This window comes from Equus quagga, chromosome 10 (genome assembly GCF_021613505.1).
Source record: "Equus quagga isolate Etosha38 chromosome 10, UCLA_HA_Equagga_1.0, whole genome shotgun sequence".
Taxonomy (NCBI): Eukaryota; Metazoa; Chordata; class Mammalia; order Perissodactyla; family Equidae; genus Equus; species Equus quagga.
Genome location: NC_060276.1, coordinates 28,955,481 through 28,974,839, shown reverse-complemented (window position 1 = coordinate 28,974,839; position 19,359 = coordinate 28,955,481). Strand labels below are relative to the sequence as shown.

Below are 19,359 nucleotides of genomic sequence, written 5' to 3'. Positions count from 1 at the left end.
TCCTAGTCACCCTCGAGAGAGGGAACCAGCTGAGTTCCCCAGCGTTCCTGGAAAGGGCTATCCGGCGGCCCGGTCCCTTCCAGCAAGGCTGTGCAAGCGGCGGCATTCTCTATAGGGAGAGGCTGCTCCCAGGGCTTGGTGGACTGTGGGTGTTTTGGGGTCATTCTAGGCCCTCCCCGTCCACTCCTTGGAGTCCTTCTCTCCAGTGGCTTCATGAGGAGCAACAGGGTGACCACAGGAAAAGGAAAAAGTTGGGCCCATCGAGTAGTTTTGCTTCCCTGACACCAAACAGCCACTGTGACCAGTCACTACACTATCGGCTGCCTGGCAGTTCCTTCCCAGATGTCCTGACAGAGCTCATTGCCCCATGTCCTCCAAGGTCAGACCTTGGAGGGGGTTGTCGGGGAGCTGCTGACTCTTGGGAGTCTGCTTCCCTGTGGCTCTGGGCGCTCCCTGCGGCGGGGTAGCAGTTGTTGGGCTGGTGAGAGGGTGCAGAGCCCCACCACCACCATCACATGTCCTGCCATGCCCTAGGTGGCTATGTAAGTGCTGGGAATGGGGATGGGGGGATCTGACCCGTTCTTTAGAGAGAGGAGGCAGTGAAGTGAGTAAGAGTCATCTTTGCGGGGAGGCATTCACCTCCGTGCCTCCTTGGTGGGAAAGGAGGCTTGGGCCAGTGGCTTTGTTCTAAAGGGCCAAACTCCCAGTCCACTTTGGATTCCTGGGTGTTCTCTGGCTACCCTTCTGTGTTCTGAGGACAGAACAAGGGCTAGAAGCTGATGGGACAAAAGGCAAAACAGCCCTAGAGACAATCCCACTACACTGGAATCCCTGGTCAGTTAAAACATGATCATCTCTGTGCCTCAGCATCCTCGTCTGTAAACTGGAGGTGACGATAGTACCTGCATCCGGGGGCTGCTGTAAGGCTCCGCCCGGGTGTGCCATACCCAGAAAGCACTTGGCCCTGTCCCAGGCCCACCGAGCATGCTCAGTATGACGTGACTGAAAGTAGGAGCAGCAGTAACGGTGATCACAGATAGACATGTGAAAGCAGCTTGCTCTTAATCAATTGTCAAATTGTTTAAAATTATAATCATGACTGGCATCAGTGTGGGGAAACGCCCAGAGTACTAGGAATAGGGAACAGTAGATGCTCAGTGAACGTCTGCTATAGCAATAGCAATAATCAGTATTACTATCCTCATGCAGCCTCATCACATGAGATGTTGGATTCATGGGCCTCAACGCTGAGAGGCAGGACAGCGTGGGCTGTGTAGTCTGGAAGCCCTGGCAGCAGTCTTCTTCAACCACTTACATGCTACCTAAACCTCTCTAAGCCTCAATGTCTTAATCAGTAAAATGTGTGTATCATAGTGCCTGCATTCAAAGGTTTTTTGAAGACTGAGATAATGCACGAAAATCACCTAGCACAGTTATAGTTATGTGACAGTCAGTGAGCATGAGATTGCACTCCAGGTTCCCTGCTCAGCATACCTTCTGCAGGGGCAGCTCAGGCAGTCTGCCAGCCGCATCTCCCAGCTTGAGCAGCGTGCTCCTGGCAGTGCCACATATCAAGTTCTGTGGCCTTGAGCTTCTTTGGGCCACTCTAGGAATAACCAGGTACCTAATGTGCTTTACTTCATTTAATCTGTGCAAGAAGTTTATGAAATAGCTATTACTATCATCATCCTCATTTCACAGGTGAGAAATCAGAGTCGTAGAGAGGACATGACCTATGTAAACCCATAAATGGTGGAGCCAGAATTTGAACCCAGAAAATTGGCCTCCCGAGCAGTTTTTAAGCACGTTGTTCCATGCTTGCTGCTTGGGAATTCAAATGTCAATCAGGCGTTCCTTGGGATCCTTGCAAGTCAGTGGACTTGGTAAGGATTCTTAGCATCTTACACTCAGTTTTCTCTTCTGCCCTGTCTACCTCCGAGGGCTCTATCTGGCACCGATGAGATAATGTGTCTGAAATGCTTTGAAACCTGGAATGCACTATCTTATCGCAGTTGGTAATATACCAAGTAGAAAAATAAAACTTGGTAGAGTCCCAGTGACGGATTTTTCCACTTGAATTCATTTGTGTGGGGCTCCTTTAAACAACAGACCTAACCAACTAGGAGGCTCTTGAAAGATATTCTATTCGGAAGGAGCTGAACTGGACGGGGGATGACGTGGTTGTTCCGCATGCATTCAGAGAGAACTCGTGCAACCTTGGCTCCATGCACATTAGTACCCTGAAATAAAGCATATGGGAACAAAACAAGTTTGGGGTCCTCTGTTCCCTACCTTTATCCTTATTGAAAGCACCAGGGCTCTTTAACTGCAACAAAGGAATGTTCTCTGTAGGGCGATTTAGTTTTTGTTACACAAAACAATGAAGTATTTTGTTCCTCTTAGCTGCAATTAGTATTAATTGTGATTGAATTGCTTTGCAGTTTCATGCAGCTACAGTTAAAAATGCATATCCAATTCTTCTTGAGAAATGCACACTATTTTAGCACATGCCAAATAAACCAAACAATATGCACTGTATTAATTAGATCTAAGAATGCGCCTTGCAGACACAACCAAACACAAGACGCTAAGGAGCGATGGTGACACCTGCACTTTGGGGATTAAAAGATGTGAAGTTGGTGACAAAATAGAAAATCCATTTTGAAAGGAGCGTCAGGAGCTTTGAAAACTGTATGAAAGGAAATGCTGTCTATTTCCAGGGTCCTGGACATGCTGCCATGTTGAATATCAGCATTCTATGCTAAACACACTACTAGGAATCATTAACCAAATAACTGCGTGTATGAGGTTACATTACAAAGTCTGATGGAAGTAATTTTTTCCAGGGCATTTTCTCAGTGACAAATCCACATCCTGAAATGTTTCTAGTTGCAAGAATTGAAAAGGTACTCCAGGGAAACATTGCGCACTGTGCAGAGCCCTACATCAAAAATTCAGACCCCGCAAAGGTATTTGTAGGAATTGTTTGTGAACGCTTCAACTTAATGTGGAATTTACCTTTTCCTGATATTTTAAATGGTATTGTTAATTAAGCCTCAAAAAAAACCCCTTATTCTCTCAGCGTGCAGTATGTTCTGAAAATATTGTATACTATGTGAGTAAGCGTGCTAAAGCTTGAACTTGACTTTTTTCCCTTTTCATTTATGTTCTGTTTACATGACAATCTGGTCTCTGCTTGCTTGTCAAAATAAGAGCTAAAGGCTTTTAGGCAACACCTGTTCATTGAGACCGTATTGTTGGCAAAAGCTACTGTTTTTCACTCGCAGCCGTACATACAGCGCTAGAATGTCAGAGCTGGGGGGGTGAAGTTGATCCAGTCCTCTGGTTCCCAAATGCCAGTCTGTACTCAAATTCACTCCTGTGTGTGATGAAATGAGAGAAGTGAGACAGAGAGAGTGAGTGATTCATGAAGCTAAATGTAGCAATTTGGAGGGCTGTCCTTTATTTTGAGATTTTTGCCCTTCCTACTTTTTAAATGTTACACCTATCTTTCATGAAATGTAGGCATATTACATGATAGGGATTGTTTTTCATGTTAAATGTCTTTAAAGGGCAACAGTGAAAGTCGGCAACCCTTATAATCATCCAAATTTCTGGATGATGAAATCCAAACTTTTGGAAATTATTGACCTAATCCTATCCTCTCATTTTATAAATGAGAAAACTGCTACCCAGAGAGGGGAAGCGTTTGTGGCACAGTTCATTAGCTGCGCTCCCGCTGCTGAGTATTTATGAAGAGTCAATTTGTTGTATGTGGCATTTAGTGCTGTATCCAAGTAGTGCTTATTAAGTGGAAGATGCTGAGGAGACACGTGACTAATTTGTGGGGGGGAAAAAGTCTCAACAATGTAGATAAAAGCCTTTAGCATTCTGTATCCCTAGGGATAAGCATCCAGCCAGCGTTTCACAGCCCGTTTAGGCTCTATAGGCAGTTAATCTCCGTTGTCATCTCCCAGCGCCTGTGCAAACAGCAGCTCCTGCCCTCGCTAAACTGATTGCATTGACTCTCCATCACCTGGCTTTTGTCTTGGGAGGAAAAAGGTCATCTGTATCCAGAGCAAACTTCTCCAAAGAATGAGAAGTGTCTGCCTGCTCATGTGTGAAATGGAATACACATTAAAACTGCTTAAAATTTTCTCAGTAGAGAGCTTTGGTGCAAAACGTGCCGTACATCTGTTTTGTCTGTCTTCTGATATCTTGATGAAGACTCTGTTAATGAGAAAACACAAAACCTTTAAGAAATACTTTGGTCTTGGGAAGTGGGTAGCTGATGTATGTTGTGTTTTATTTGAAGCTATTTCTCTCTATATTGTTTTAATAGATTTTGGTGTTTTATATCACTACGTTGGGGAAATTATTTTTCTGGGTGAGTCCCTGGTAGTTGGAAGAAATGTGAGCCTATCTTCTTCTTTCTGACCTTAGACGGCCCAGAAGGTGCACAGGACGGCTAAGCAGGTGTGTAGTCGCCTTGGACAATACCGAATGCCCTTTGCTTGGGCTGCCAGGTTTGTACAAATATAATCCTGACGCTTCTATTCACGCTTGTATGTGAAGTTGATGGCTCTTGTCCTTGCCAGCAGCATTCAGCAGTCTGTTTCTCACAAGCCAGTTATAGCTTGGGACACCTGGGATGTGTCTTAGTTGGCACTGCTATAACAAATTACCGTAGACCGGGTGGCTTAAACCACAAATATTTATTTCTCAGAATTCTTGAGGCTAGAAGTCCAAGATCAGGGTGCCAGCATGGTTGGGTTCTGGTGAGGACTCTCTTCCAGGTTGCAGACCACTGACTTTTCCTTGTCTCCTCACATAATGGAAAGAAGGCCGGTTAGTTCTCTGACCTTTTGTGAGGGTGCTCATCCCATTCATGAGGGCTCCACCCTCCTGACCTAACCACCTCCCAAAGGCCCCGCCTACTAATATTGTCACGTTGGGGGTTAGGTTTCAACATATGAACTTTGGGTGGGGGACACAAACATTCAGTCGATAACAGGATATAAGAATTCTTTCTCTTAGAGTTTGCTGTGCATCAAAGACTCTTTTATTTCTTCACATGTCTTGCTTCAGGGAAATTTTCTTTGGCTTGGGTTCCTGATCTGACTGACACCCCTTAATCTTATTATCTTTTAAAGGAGAGCTTATATGCTAAAGTGGTGGAACTTTTTTCCAGAAAGCCAGAAATTGTAGTGAATTCTGTACAATATGCCCACTCTTTCAGAGTTGCCTGGGTTTATGCTTTGAAAAAGTATCATGGATTAATTCTGGAAAACATACTAAAAATCAGAAGGCAAAGAAGGCAGTTGTTAAGTGCAAGTGTGTCACTAATTAATAGATTTTCTTGCTTCCTGATGACCAATTCAGCAAACCCTTCATGGGTAGTGTATTTGGGAGCATGTTATCTATACCACATATCTTATGGTAGGTTACATGAGTTTTTTCCCAAATCTTGCAAGTCTACATACAGTGCTGACTTAAAATGTGTCTCTTGCTTAGGTCCCCTTTGAAGTACAGGTTCACTGGCTTGTTTGTGGTACAGCCTGTACAGCTCACTGGAACTTCTGGGGAAAGGGCACCGTGTTCTGAATAATTCAATCAATTATGTTCCATGGGTGCTGGGGAATAGCATAAGGGTAGGAGATTCTGAGTTAATTAACCCTTCTGTCACTATTTATAATCACTTCACTTTTTGGAAGGTCTCAAAATGCATTGTATGTTGGTAGATGAAAGGGCACATTGTCCTTGTTTTGCAGACTGGTGAAAAATGATAGCCAAGCTTAGGTGAAATGCAAAGAGTGACGGAGGTTGGTATATTTAGGCATTATGGAAGGTGAAATATGGCTTGTAAATATAAGCATCCTTAGTGATGCTCCAGCCTGGAAAGTCAATTACTGCTGTTGCTGCTGCTGTTATTATTATTTATAGTTACCAAGTGCTGACTCTGTACAAGGCAGTGGTCTAGGTGGTTAATGTGTACTTTCTTAAGAGGTGGGTACTATTTTCCCCATCTAGCACAGAAGTAAAAAAAAAAAAAAAAAAATCCTTGTCCAAATTCACTCAGCATGTGGGCGAACAGAGATCAGAACCCACAGCACCTGGCTTCAGAGCCTCCCTAGGCCACTGCGCACACAACCTCCCCATCGGGCCACAGCAATAGGGGCTTGCTGCTGTTTTGCCAGTAGAAAAATTAATTTTAAAATCTTCAAAGTTAGAAGCTTTGATCCTCAGTTCTTGTGAGGAATTATGCTATTTTTTTCCTTCCTGAATTGTTTTGGTCGTCAGCGGTAACAGGAACTCAACTCTAAAGGCTTGGCTGGGGTACTTAGAAGATGTATAAACCCCTGTTTACTGAAAATAAAGGAGGTATGCTTAGAAGTAGGAACAATGCTTAATGCCTATAACCACATCTTCAGAGGCTCTGCCAGGGGGATTCTGTTTCTGGCTGTAGCTGCTTCCAGTGTCTTGGGTACTTATACATTACTTCCATTTTAGCAGTAAAATAGCTGCTTAAAGTTGGGACAAGGGGAGGGGGAGGGAATAATTCAAATTCGTATTGGAAAGTTTACATACATATTGTGAACTCTCTATATAAATTGATCTTAAAGATCTGATTTAATTTTTATGAATTTTATTGAAATATACTTTACCTTCGATTAAAATGCACACATTTTATATGTCCAACTTGATGAATTTTCGTGATTGTGTACAGTCACGTAACTACCACCTCAGCCAAGATAGAGAACACGTCTCTCACTCCAGAAAGTTTCCTTACATCCCTGTCCAGTTGGCATCCCATCCCCACCTGGGCAATCACGAATCTGATTGTTGTCACGATTGATGACATATCTGTTCTAGACCTTCATGTAAATGGAATTGTGCAGTATCTTCTCTTGCATTTGGTTTCTTGTGCTCAGCCTCTTTCTGAGTTTCATCCATATTATGTATATATGAGTTGTTCATTTTGAGTTCTGTGTTCCATTGGATGAACATACCACAGCGTATTTATCCACTCACTTGTTGATGAATATCTGGGTTTTTTCCAGTTTGGGGGTACAACAAATAAATTTGCTCTCCACATTCATGGAGCATGTGGACAGATGTCTGGGGATGGAATTGCAGGGTCATAGGGTAGATGTATGCTTCACTTCATGAGAAACTGCCAAACTATTTTCCAAAGTAGTTTCACCATTTTATATTCCCACCAGCACTAATTTTATCTTAATTTATAAAGATTTTAAGAGAAAACCTTCTGTTGCTGTTTTAGACCCATTTTCAAAGATAATCAAGGCTCCCTGGATCTCGACGGGAGATTCTCTCCCTTGTATAAACAAGACAGTAGCAAGCTTTCAAATGAAGACATTCTCAAGTTGCTCTCAGAATACAAGAAGTAAGTGTGTGGAATTACTTCAGTTAATCTATATAATAGACGAGTTATAATTTCTTAAAATGATGAATGAGTCATATATGGGAGAAACTGAATACTTAAAATTTTAAGTTTGAATATAGGGTAACCAATGTGTTTAGCAATCATAATTGTTAAAATAAAATATTCTTATTTTCCACCCAGGCCAGAGAAGACCAAATTGCAGATTATTCCTGGGCAGCTAAACATTACAGTAGAATGCGTTCCTGTGGATTTATCAAGTAAGAATTCATGTATTGCAAATAAACCTTAAGGGCCATGTGTGAATCTTAGTTTTTTTTCTTTTCAATATTTTTCTTGAGGTTCATATGGCATATTAGTTTCCTAGGGCTTCTTTTAGAAAGTATTATGAACTGATTGGCTTAAGATGACAGAAATTTCTCCTCTTGTGGTTCTGGAGGCTAGAAGTCAAAATAGAGGTGTCGGCAAGGCTCTGCTCCCTCTGAAGCCTCTAAGAGGAGTCATTCCTTGCCTCTTCTAGCTTCTGCTGGCTCCTGGCTATCCTTGGCAGCCCTTGGTTTGGAGCTGCATCATTCTGATCTCTGCCTGTGTCCTCACATGGCCTTCTTCTAAGAGCACCAGTCGTTGGATTTCGGGCCCACTCTAATCCAGTATGACCTCATCTTAACTAATTACATCTGCAAAGATCCTATTTCCAAATAAGGTCACATTCTGAGGTTCCAGTGGACATGAATTTTGGGGGCACACTATTCAACCCAGTACACAAGGTGAATGCTTACAGATTAGGAAGTGAGTTAAGTTGATTTTATCAGATGCTGTTTCATATATGATATATGATTATGTGAGTCAGTTTCTGCTGCCTTTTGCTTTGGATAAGTTTCATCAACTAAGGGATGAAAAAGGAGGAGAATTTCTTTTCTTGTCTAAAGACAAGAATCTAAGAACCCAGGAGAAAAATAGAAGACACAAAAGACACTTTGCAGGAAATAAAATGAAATGGCTAGTAAATATTTGAAAAATCTTCAATCTCAGTAATAATTCCACTAATACAAATTAAGACAGCAAAGATGCTTTTGCTCATCTATCAAATTTACAAAAGTGTTTAAAATGAAACTGTCTAATGCTGGCTAGGTTTTGGCCACACACCATCACCTGTCATGAGTAAGAGTACAAGTTAGCAATAGATATCCATAGATGTCCATAACTAAGGCATTCCAATTCTGACATTCTATCTATCCATTTATTCACTGAATACCATTTATTGAGTAAACATTTATTGAGTAACTACTAGGTGCTTTAAAATTATGGAGATTAAAATATAGAAGGAGTGACAGACAATAAACAAGAAAACAAATAGACGAGTAATTTTCAGTCTGTGATTGGGATAGGCTGCTTTAAAAAAGGTGGCCAAGGAAGGCCCACCATGTGGCCCAACCAGCATGTGATGGTTGGGACTGTACATTCCACACTGAAGGCATCACATATGTGAAGACCTTGAGGTGGGAGAAAACTTGGTTTGTATGAATGGAAAGGAAGCCAGTGTGGCTCTAGTGTAGTGTGTGATGGGAACAAGGGAGGTCGGAGATGAAGTAGGAGAAGCAGGAGGATTGCACCATGCAGGGAATTGTATAGACCATGCTAACTCCTTAAAAGATTTGATTCTATTCTGAGTGCAATAAGCGGTCACTAAAGCATTGTAAGCAGAGGACTGGCAATTTGCATTTTAAAACATCTAAGGGTACAATGGATTATTCTTATCCTAAAGAAATAATATGAAATGTAGTCAGGAGTTTATGCATAAAGATGTTCTTTGCCGTCTTGTTTATATTGGGGGAAAATTGGAAACAACCAAAGAGTCCAACACTGTCAGACTGGTTAAGGCAGTTATAATACACTGCTACCATGAAACTTTATGCAGCTATGAAAAAGGATGTTTATAAAGAGTTCATGGAATAAGAGATCAATTAAAATGCCAAAACCCCACCCAGGATAAAGTTCTATGTATACAGTGGGATTTTTGTATTATTATATAAAACAGACAGAGAGAGGAGACTAGAAGAAAATATGCCAGAATATTAATGGTAGTTATCTCTGGGCAGTGGAATGATCACTTGTTTCTGTGTACCTTTTACTCTGCACCTCCAGATGTCTTATTATCAGTATCACTGTATTAATCAGAGAAAACCAAACCCAACAAAAAATACTGTGTCCTCAGATCCGACTCTCCCTTTGTCTTCCTTCTCCATCAGTGTGGCTCTGTAGCAAGGACAAGCAGTCTTAGAGCCCCTTAAGTAGATGAATAACCTTTACTACAGTGGCTACTTCAATAACATCTGGTTCTACACTATTCAGAGACTTTGTGTTTTTCATGTTCAGGAGTATTGAATTTATTATTGGTAACACGTCATGAGATCTGTAGTTTCAAAAGGCTTCCATTATTTCTTAGGTGAAAATTTGCACCTGCACCAAGTTAACTGTTTCAAAGTGACTAGCCACGAGCTAATTGGAGGCATAAATTTGCTGTTATTTCCCTGATACCAATAAAAACTTGCAGTGAAAGCTAAATTGCAGCCACAGGAGGAAAAATGTAATGGATTTCTTTGCAGAGTTTAAATTTGTCAAAATTATGATGTGTTATATTTGGCAAATCACTCGACTCTACAGTGGGAATGAAATAGGAATCCACGTCTGGTTTAAAGGGGTCCACTAAAATCGGCATCGGGCTACTCCATCTTGTCCTTTTGGGTTCTTAAAGTAGTTGTATGACTTATTGTCAGTCACTAAGAATTCTGTTTGTTAAGTCACTCTTTGAGAACACAATCCATGTATATTTTTATAAATGCAGGAATGTGTTCATGATTGTTAAATTGTATTATCTTTGCCTGTTTTCTTTTCTGCTGTAGATTGTATTACTTCTTCATATGTGCCCTTGAAGCCTTTTGAAAAGAATTGTCAAAATATTACTGTGGAGATTGAAGAGTTTGTTCCAGAAGTGACAAAATATTGTTATCCATTTACTATTTACAAAAACCATCTGTATGTATATCCCTTGCAATTAAAATATGATAGCCAGAAAACATTTGCCAAGGTAAACAGCGTAAACTATACATTTTGGAGTATAAAATGTTATTTATAATCTTCTCATTTTGAGATTCATATTGAATGATTAATCATTTTAGGCGAGGAACATTGCGGTCTGTTTGGAATTCCGGGATTCAGATGAAAGTGATGCTAGCGCTCTAAAGGTTTGTTTATGACATTCATAAGCATGCATTTTTAGCAGAGAGAGACATTTTGGTACTTGACAGTTTCCTACACTTAGTTTAATTTGTTTAAATGTCAAAAATAAAATGTACCAAAGCGATAAATGTAATATTGTCTTTTCTACTCTTACACATTAAGAATTAAATATTAAGAAATAACAAAATGACATAGGAGCATATATAGCTGTAAAAATGGGTAGATTTTCATATACCAGATTTTTGCCTTTGCTCCACTTTCATTGCATTGCTCCACTGCCCAGTCACAAGGTCATTTTCTCCTGTGGCCTGATGGTTTAGAATGGTACCATCAGGGGAGTATAAACTTCTTTCTCCTTGAACCCTAAATGGGCTTTGAGCTGACAGAAGCACAGCATGACTGCTTTGATCTGAGATATGACTTGTGCTCTGTGACTGGCCAAATGGTGCCTCCAATCTTGGATTAATGATCTATGAAAAGCAGAAGCTCAGTATTAGCTGATACAGCAATCCTTAAATACCTGTCACTTCATAGTGTGTTTACGTTTTCACTCTTTATAGCTGGTTTTTACTTTTGCTCTTTAGCCCATTAATCAGAGGCCTGAAAGAGAAGTCAGAACATCTAGCCATCACACAGTGTTTATCTTGCTCCCCACTTCTCTAGCTTGAGCCTAAATCAGACAGATGGATGGCTGGTCTTCTCCTCAAACCACCTAGGGAAAGAGGCTGCAATGCCCTTGACCAAGTCATTGAATGTGGAATAGCCCCTACCTTTGAAAAGAGATTTTTTTTTCCCACGGAGAAAACTAAGTTAAGGATTAGCTGGCTCAAATTAGGTATATTTTCTCTGATTCTCCCTTTAGCGGCGATGAGAATAACTGTTCCTTCTTCCCTATGCGATATCCTTTTGTATACTTAAAGATTCTTGGGTTACCTCTCAGCAGTTCCTGCAAACTGCCTTCAGAACCATCTTTAAGGAGAGTTGGCTGTGCGCTCACATGGCGTCTCAGTTTCATTTCTCAGCTGGCCTAGAGGCTGGCTCTCAAGTAACCGAGAGAGGCAATTGGTACCTTGGCAGCTGACTCCATATTCATCCTGTAGCTTATTAGGCCTCTGGAAGTGAAAAACTCACACTAGAAACAAAATCAGATCTTTCCATGGACCCATAGAAAGGCTTACCTTTATTTTATTGGTATAACAGAAAGCCAGTGACTCTTAAAATGTGGCTCATAAAGTGAGAGAACAGTAAGCTTGTCTGTGGCTTAATGGACTTTCAATTTTTAATTATTTTACGCTGGGAATGTGTCTGCTGGTTGGCTGGTTTGTTTTAACTCCTCTTCTTGCCCACTGCACAATGAGCATATAGCAAATGTTGCCGACTGAGGGGAGCTTCTCATATTAAAAAATGCGAATAGCATGAGAGAAGTAGGCTTTACAGGACTGGTTGGAGAGGGTTTTCCCTTCCAAATGCTTAGAAGCGTTCAGCTTCTTACTGTCAACTGGTTTGAAATTGCATTTCTTTGTGATGGAAATTCAGAAGCAACCGTGCAGCCAAGTTAGGCGATGTCTGGGGGTGTCTGGAGTGTAAATGATTCAGAATTTACAGGCTCATGGTGAGAGCCGGCTGAGCTTGGCCATGACCCTGTGCTCACAGATGCCTCTCTCTATGTGGTTCCATAGCATCATGTTGAACGACCTGCGTTGAGAGTGGTGACTCTGTTTCCTTCTTTTGCAGTGTATTTATGGAAAACCTGCAGGGCCTGTTTTTACCACAAATGCTTATGCTGTTGTCTCGCATCACAACCAGAATCCAGAGTTCTATGATGAGGTAAAAACACATTCTGACATTGATCAAATGCAGCGGTTGCTCTTCTTTCTCTCTTTGAGGCATTTCCATCATTTTATCTGCACTTTCAATCCCTGAATGTTTTGTTCCGTGAAAATAGAAAATGTCACGTTAGAACAAAGGGCCACTGCTTGCTTGGTGCCCTTTCATGGCAGTGGAAGATTTGCCCACAAATTAAAGGGGCTCTGGTGTGAGATAACCATGTGGGAAACAGACCCCAGGCTGAACCTAGGATTCTAGCCCCGGCTTTGACAACAACTGACTCTCTGACCTTATTCAGCGAGTCACTTCCCCTTTCTGAGTCTCCATTTCCTCAACCTTAAAGTAAGAAATGCAGAAGAGATTTTCTGAAGGCCCTCCTAGCCCTTTGCTTCTTGTGGTTCCACAGCCTTACGCTTACAGAGAGGGTGCAGCCTGTTTGTAAGCGAAGTGCTTCGAGAGACACAGCAGCACAGCAGGGCCGCTAGAATCCCACTGGCTACAGTAAATGCCTTGGTGAAACGTGGACAAAGAGGACTGGGCTGTTCTCCTGGTCTCTATGCTCCCTTTCTCGGTCTACGTTTCTGACCCTGTCTCTGCCTCTTTTTCCTTCTTCCCACTTCTCTATCTCTACGTCTCTGTGTACTTCCCAATGTCTCTCTTAGTGTCTCTGTCGCAGCCTCTTCTAGTCTGTACGTATCTGGCTTATCCAAATCTGCAGACTACTTTTGATTCCCACCTGTCTCCGTGGAACCTGGATGTGCAGCCCAGGCCAGAAGCTCTGCTGTTTCTGTTTCTCAGGCCTCATTTCTCCAATCTTGGCTTTGTCTGAAACCATCCCCCTGCTGTCGCGATTTCCCCAGGTCCACGTACTGTTACATGAAGGCCTTATACCCCAGCCTTAGGCCTTGCGCATTGCTTTCTCAATCCAATGCCCCTAGTTGTGTGGGGGATGGGGAGGTGGTGCCTTGCGATTTTGCTGCCCAGGGAGAGAGTATGCCCATATTTATGTGCAGCAGAGCATTAGATACCCAGATGGTCTGGATGCTGTGAATAAGCATGCTCCATGATGAAATATACCTACAACAGAAATTAGATATAACCCCAAAACCATGCCGTATGTGAATGATAATTAGGCCAGATGTCCATCACCAGGCTGTTTAATATGTCCTCCTGTATAACCAATGCCAGTCACTAAAGAAAACTTAGTCATGTAGTAAGTAATCCACATTATCTTTAGGATGCCAGAATTAGACAGGCTTTTCAATCATTCACTATATATTGACCAGGAGCGTGAGTGGGACGTGTGTGTATTTGCATGTGTTTCTGTGCAGGTACCTGCATGTGTGTTAAATCAACTAAATCTGTAATTTGTCTCCTACATACTTCAGGACTCATTATAAATCTATAATTTGTCTCTTACATACTTCCAGGAGGCAATACAAACATTCACTTGGGTTCTGATTAGAAAATTATTTGACATGCTTATATGGAAGTATTAATTTTTAGGATTAAATTCATGTGTTGGGGTGACAATTTTTATTTGTGCATTCAAGAGTAAAGTTGTGTCTTCTAAAGAAACTTACATGTGAATGCTATAATACCATAGTGACCTTTTGCACATTTATTTGTAAAGGCTTAATTTTTTTTTCATGCAAAGGAGAGGGCAATGACTTAGAAAACAGTAGCCTTTCAAATTCAGTGCACATTGTAGATAGATTGCATTCACTGCCTCAGATTGAGTCACCTAGTATCCTTGGGCTGTGAGGATGTGATTTTGATCCAATGTTTTAGAAAATCCTGCTGCAAAGTTGAATCCAGGGGAATCCACTGGTCTCTCCAGCAAAAGTAATAAATCACCCCTCACAACCCAGGAGAATGTTGTTGTCAAACTGAGACTGACCAGAAAAGCATTTGGAAGATATTTAAATGATATCTATTATTTGACCACTAAGTATGTCATTGGGAAAGTGTGATGAATCTGAACCATAGGGGTGCCTGTCCAGCTTGACAATTAAAACAAAATGCTATGTGTGATTTTGCTCTCATTTCAGATTAAAATTGAGCTTCCCATTCACCTGCATCATAAGCATCATTTGCTTTTCACTTTTTATCATGTAAGTTGTGAAATTAGCACAAAGGGAACAACCAAAAAGCAGGACACAGTCGAGACTCCAGGTATGTGTGCTCTTGAAATGTCTGTCTCTGTGGCTGGTTAAAATGGTGTTATCTAGGATTTAACCTCTTTTTATCAAGCTACAGGCCACTTCTTCCCCTCATCAAAAAGTACATTTCTTTTTTTTTTTTTCGTTGCCAATCTTCCTTTTTTTTTTGCCCCCTGCCTTTTTCTCCCCACATCCCCCCAGCACACAGCTGTACACTCTAACTGTGGGTCCTTCTAGTTGTGGCATGTGGGACGCCGCCTCCATGCGGCCCACTGAGTGGTACCATGTCCGCGCCCAGGATCCGAACCCTGGGCTGCTGAAGCGCAGCGTGCGAACCCAACCACTCGGCCACAGGGCCGGCCCCCAAAAAGTACATTTCTAAGTTAAAAAGTTCATTGGTAAAAGATGAGTTATATGTTCATTTCATCATCATTTCTACCAGATGTCATGTCTAAATACTGGCCAGTGCCCTTGGACTACTGTAAGCAACATATAGTAATATTGCCCTTCTCAGAGAAAAACACATATTGCGATGCAGTATTCTTGTTATTTCTTTTATATAGACTGACACAGCAACCAGAATTTTCCAGTTCTGCTCACTAGGAAGTGAGCCCAGAGCCGGGGGCGTTTTCGAGCCTGAGGGAGATTGGGGGCCGCCTGGTTCTAGTGAGAAGAGAACAGATTTCACAAACTTGAATAAGCTTTGGTAGTGAAGCCCCAGTCCTGGTCTCATTCAGCAGGGCTTTAGGTAAACCAGTGGGAAGCATCCTTAGAAGAATGTGGAAGGCCCTGTGAATATGGCCTGTCACACACACTATAAATGTCAGCGTGCCCTGGGATTCAGATCCAAGCTAGCCTGGATCAATGTTAAATTCATTCATTTATTCATTCATTCAGCAAATATGTCTGCATATTTATTATGTACGGGATATTATAGTAGGTACCATGGAGAATACAGTGGAGAATCAAACATAGATCTCATCTTAAGTGAGCAGATGATCTAGTAGGGAAATGAGACCTATGGAGACAACGATAATACAAGACAGAAGGTAGCAGTTACCAAGAAAGCGGCACGGTGAGCTCAGAGTAGAGCTAGTTGTTACTTCAGCTGGTAGAGGGACAAGTGGCCGGGAGTCAGGGAAGGCTTCCAGGAGGAGATGGTGTTTGGGGGAGGTCTTAAAGGGCACGGTAGAGTTTGATAATGCAACGATGGCGGGAAGGTGGAGGATTCCAGGAGAAAGGAGCAGCTGGTACAGAGGCAGAGTGTTGAGGGGTATAGACAGGGAACCCCAAGTCGTTGAATATGACCAAAACACGGGGTGCTGGGAGAGAGGGATCATAGAATGTCAGGTTGAAAAGCAGGCGGCAGATCATAGAAAGCCTGTAATGGCAGGCTGTGGATTTGATTTTCTTCTATCACCAATAAGGAAATTTTGAAGGGTTATAAACACCAGTAACAGCGGTTTTGCAGGAAATCCAATCAGGCAGCAATATAATGGGTGAGGTGAGTTGGAGCAGGAAGGAAGGGAGGGAGAAACACCAGTTAGGGGGCTATTTCAAAAGTCAGGAAACAAAGGGCTCCACACTATGGCAGTAGCAGGGGGACGGAGAAAAAGGGAATCTCAGGAGAAGGATATATTGGCCCTGACAAATGATTGGCTGCTAGAGGGATGATTTAAATTTAGCACTGAAGTTTCAAAACTGGAAAGAAGGTATTGCCAAGTAGCAGAATTGTGGGTAGTGTGGTCCTGTTCTCTATCCCTCTCGAAACTGCAGTTCAGGGCAGGGACCTTGAGGTTGAGAGGAAATCAGGCAGAACAATGAGAACCCATGAGAGTGCACCTCCTGGAAGACAAATTCCTATTTCCTTACCCACATCCTAGACAGAAGTGGGCAAGATGCTCAGCGGACCATGAGATGCTTATTCTTTGTGCCACTCATCACTTTTAACTGCTCATCCTTTAAGTGGCTTCACACCTTTGAGCCAGATGGTGCGTGTTTGACTTTGTACCTTTATAGCTTCCAAGTGTTCTGTGTGAGTGTTGACTGAGAGACACCCTTGGCCATGCTCGGATTAATTCCCAGAGCAAAAATGTTGGCCTAAGCAATGCCAGAGACAGAAAGTAGATTAGTGGTTGTCAGGGACGGGGTTGTCACTCCCGATGACTTCTAAGGGGTATGGAGTTTCTTTTTGGGGTGATGAAAACATTCTGGAATTAGATAGTGGCAGTGGATGCACAGCTCCAAAAACCACTGAATTGTATACTTGAAATAGATGAATTGTGTAGTATCTAAATTATATCTCAATAAAAATTTCTATGAGGAAGGGTCTGGCCCCGTGGCCAAGTGGTTAAGTTCGCGCGCTCCGCTGCAGGCGGCCCAGTGTTTCGTTGGTTCGAATCCTGGGCGTGGACATGGCACCGCTCATCAAACCATGCTGAGGTGGCGTCCCACATGCCACAACTAGAAGGACCCACAACGAAGAATATACGACTATGTACCGGGGCGCTTTGGGGAGAAAAAGGAAAAAAATAAAATCTTTAAAAAAAAAAATTTCTATGAGGAAAAAATGTTACCTAAGAAAAAGACATACATTTTCTTATTTTCTGGACTGGAAACCTTTTGTCATTTGTCTGATTTTCAGTTTAACTACTTTGACAGAGTCCTTTTGAATGGTTCTTCTGCTCATGTTACTTTCCCCTGCTTTTCATAAAAGGGGAGCTCTGGGTAAACCATTCCTGAAGTTGTGCTAGTAAAGATGCCCTTCAGGCGTGTTTTGGAGTTTGAGAAAGTCATTTAGTCTACTTGGAGAAAGCAACATATTAGTCTTCTTTTAAGAATTAAAGCATTTGCCAAATTAAACACGTGAATGAAAACATTCTAACCAGATTTGTGTTGACTTCTGTGTTCGCAGTATAAACACACGCATACGCACACACTCACGCAAAGAATTTTAAAGAATCAGAAAGCAGTGGCTTTAAAAAGTGCTCTCCAGCCAACAGCCTCTCTCATATGCCAAAACTCAGTCCAGGGCAAGCTTTTTTACAGCTGAGCTATAAACACTTAAAGCCCAGAGTAATCTCTATAATGGAAATACTGACACTGCTCAACTTGAGCCACACAGACGGCTCTGGCTTTTTCAGCTGGGACATGACGAGTTTTCTAATAGAAAGCCAAGGGGCTCTTTTGGGTAGAGCTATTAAGAAACGTAGAGACTGGAGAAAACCTCTCAGTGGATTCAGGTTGTAAACACTCTGTCCTGGCTGCATTCTCCTACTGCACCTCTTCCTTCTGTAATCAGGAAAACTGCCTAACTAAATACTGCCCCGTATAAATATGGAATGTCACCTTGACTCATGACCTTAATCTTCCATAGTCCCTCACCCTAAGGTTGCCATAAGAAATTTTGGAACACGGTGATTGCTGTCTGAGATAGTCTCGGATATGAGACTCTGCACTCTTAGGATGAATGAGAGAGATCTGAATCTTTAAAAAAACAAGTCTACCAAAAATTATCTCCCGAAGTGGAAAGAAAGTAAGGTTGATGCACTTTTAAAGCTTTAAATTGTTTTCATGTATTGTCTCACTTTGATCTCTCGATAACTCTGTTAGATGGGAAAGACTGTGGTGGTGTTCCCGTTTTTATAGTCAAGGAAACAGAATAAATAACTTGCTAGTAGCCAGGCTGGGATAGGAAGCGATCCAAACTCATTGCTCTTCCCCAGTCACCCAACACCTGGCCTCCCACGTGCAGACCTCCAGAAACTTCACCACCCTTCTCCCCAGCAGTCGGACATTTATGTAGCTAATTGCATTTGTGATTTCATTTCTCATGGTTGATTATTGTCTTGGCAGTTGGCTTTGCCTGGGTACCTTTGCTGAAGGATGGTAGAATCATCACATTTGAGCAGCAGCTGCCAGTTTCAGCCAATCTTCCCCCAGGCTACTTGAATCTGAATGATGCAGAATCAAGAAGGGTAGGAAAATATCAGCATTTGTTGAAGTAATCATGGTTAAATGTTTAGAAGGTAGAATTCTGTTGGCCTCGTTGATAGTTTGGCCTAGTTGATAGCTACTCAAAGTGTGGACTGAGGACTGGTGCTGGTCCCCCACAAAGACAAGTATAGAAAATGAGTGTTCAGAAACATTTATAACAGTTTGATAAAGTAACCTCATGTCTGTTGATTCTAATAATAACTTTAAAAATGGGTGCACGGATTTTGTACATCTTTTAAAACAATTCACTTATTTAGCAATTCATTTTTATTGTAATTTATGAAAATATCAGCCTGCAAGGGATTGGAAATTTGGAATGATTTAGGATACACTTACTCTAAAGGCAGGTTATTTTCTCCAATAATTCTCTAGGTGTGAGGCTAACACACTTGTTTTTGAAAAAAAATGTTGAAATGCATAAAGGTGTGTGTTATATGTTGCTCATCTCTCCATCACTATGTTACAGAAGCTCAGGTCTGTATTTTCTGTTCACAGCAATCTAATGTGGACATTAAGTGGGTAGATGGTGCAAAGCCTTTGTTGAAGATTAAAAGCCACCTAGAGTCTACCATTTACACTCAAGTAAGTTGCATCATTGGAATTTTGTCAATTTTAATACACGAATATATTTCTTGATTAAAATAGACTGTTTGATTCCTACTGCCTTAGCGAAGTTGTGGCCTGGCAGACTTTCTCATTAGTAATAACATCATTCTTAATAATAATAACTCA

The 19,359-nt window shown here is 41.8% G+C and overlaps 1 protein-coding gene across 2 annotated transcripts in view; it reads left to right on the top strand.

Moving 5' to 3' along the window:
- Nucleotides 1–19,359, top strand: part of DOCK11 (dedicator of cytokinesis 11) — a 183,188-nt gene that overhangs the window by 71,152 nt on the left and 92,677 nt on the right. For both annotated transcript variants that reach the window (XM_046673239.1, XM_046673238.1), the window contains exons 13-22: nt 2,847–2,969; nt 4,444–4,526; nt 7,283–7,405; nt 7,586–7,662; nt 10,306–10,490; nt 10,582–10,647; nt 12,377–12,469; nt 14,521–14,644; nt 18,487–18,608; nt 19,123–19,209. In XM_046673239.1, the coding sequence (XP_046529195.1) occupies nt 2,847–2,969; nt 4,444–4,526; nt 7,283–7,405; nt 7,586–7,662; nt 10,306–10,490; nt 10,582–10,647; nt 12,377–12,469; nt 14,521–14,644; nt 18,487–18,608; nt 19,123–19,209 (1,083 nt within the window). The remainder of the gene's footprint in view (nt 1–2,846; nt 2,970–4,443; nt 4,527–7,282; nt 7,406–7,585; nt 7,663–10,305; nt 10,491–10,581; nt 10,648–12,376; nt 12,470–14,520; nt 14,645–18,486; nt 18,609–19,122; nt 19,210–19,359) is intronic.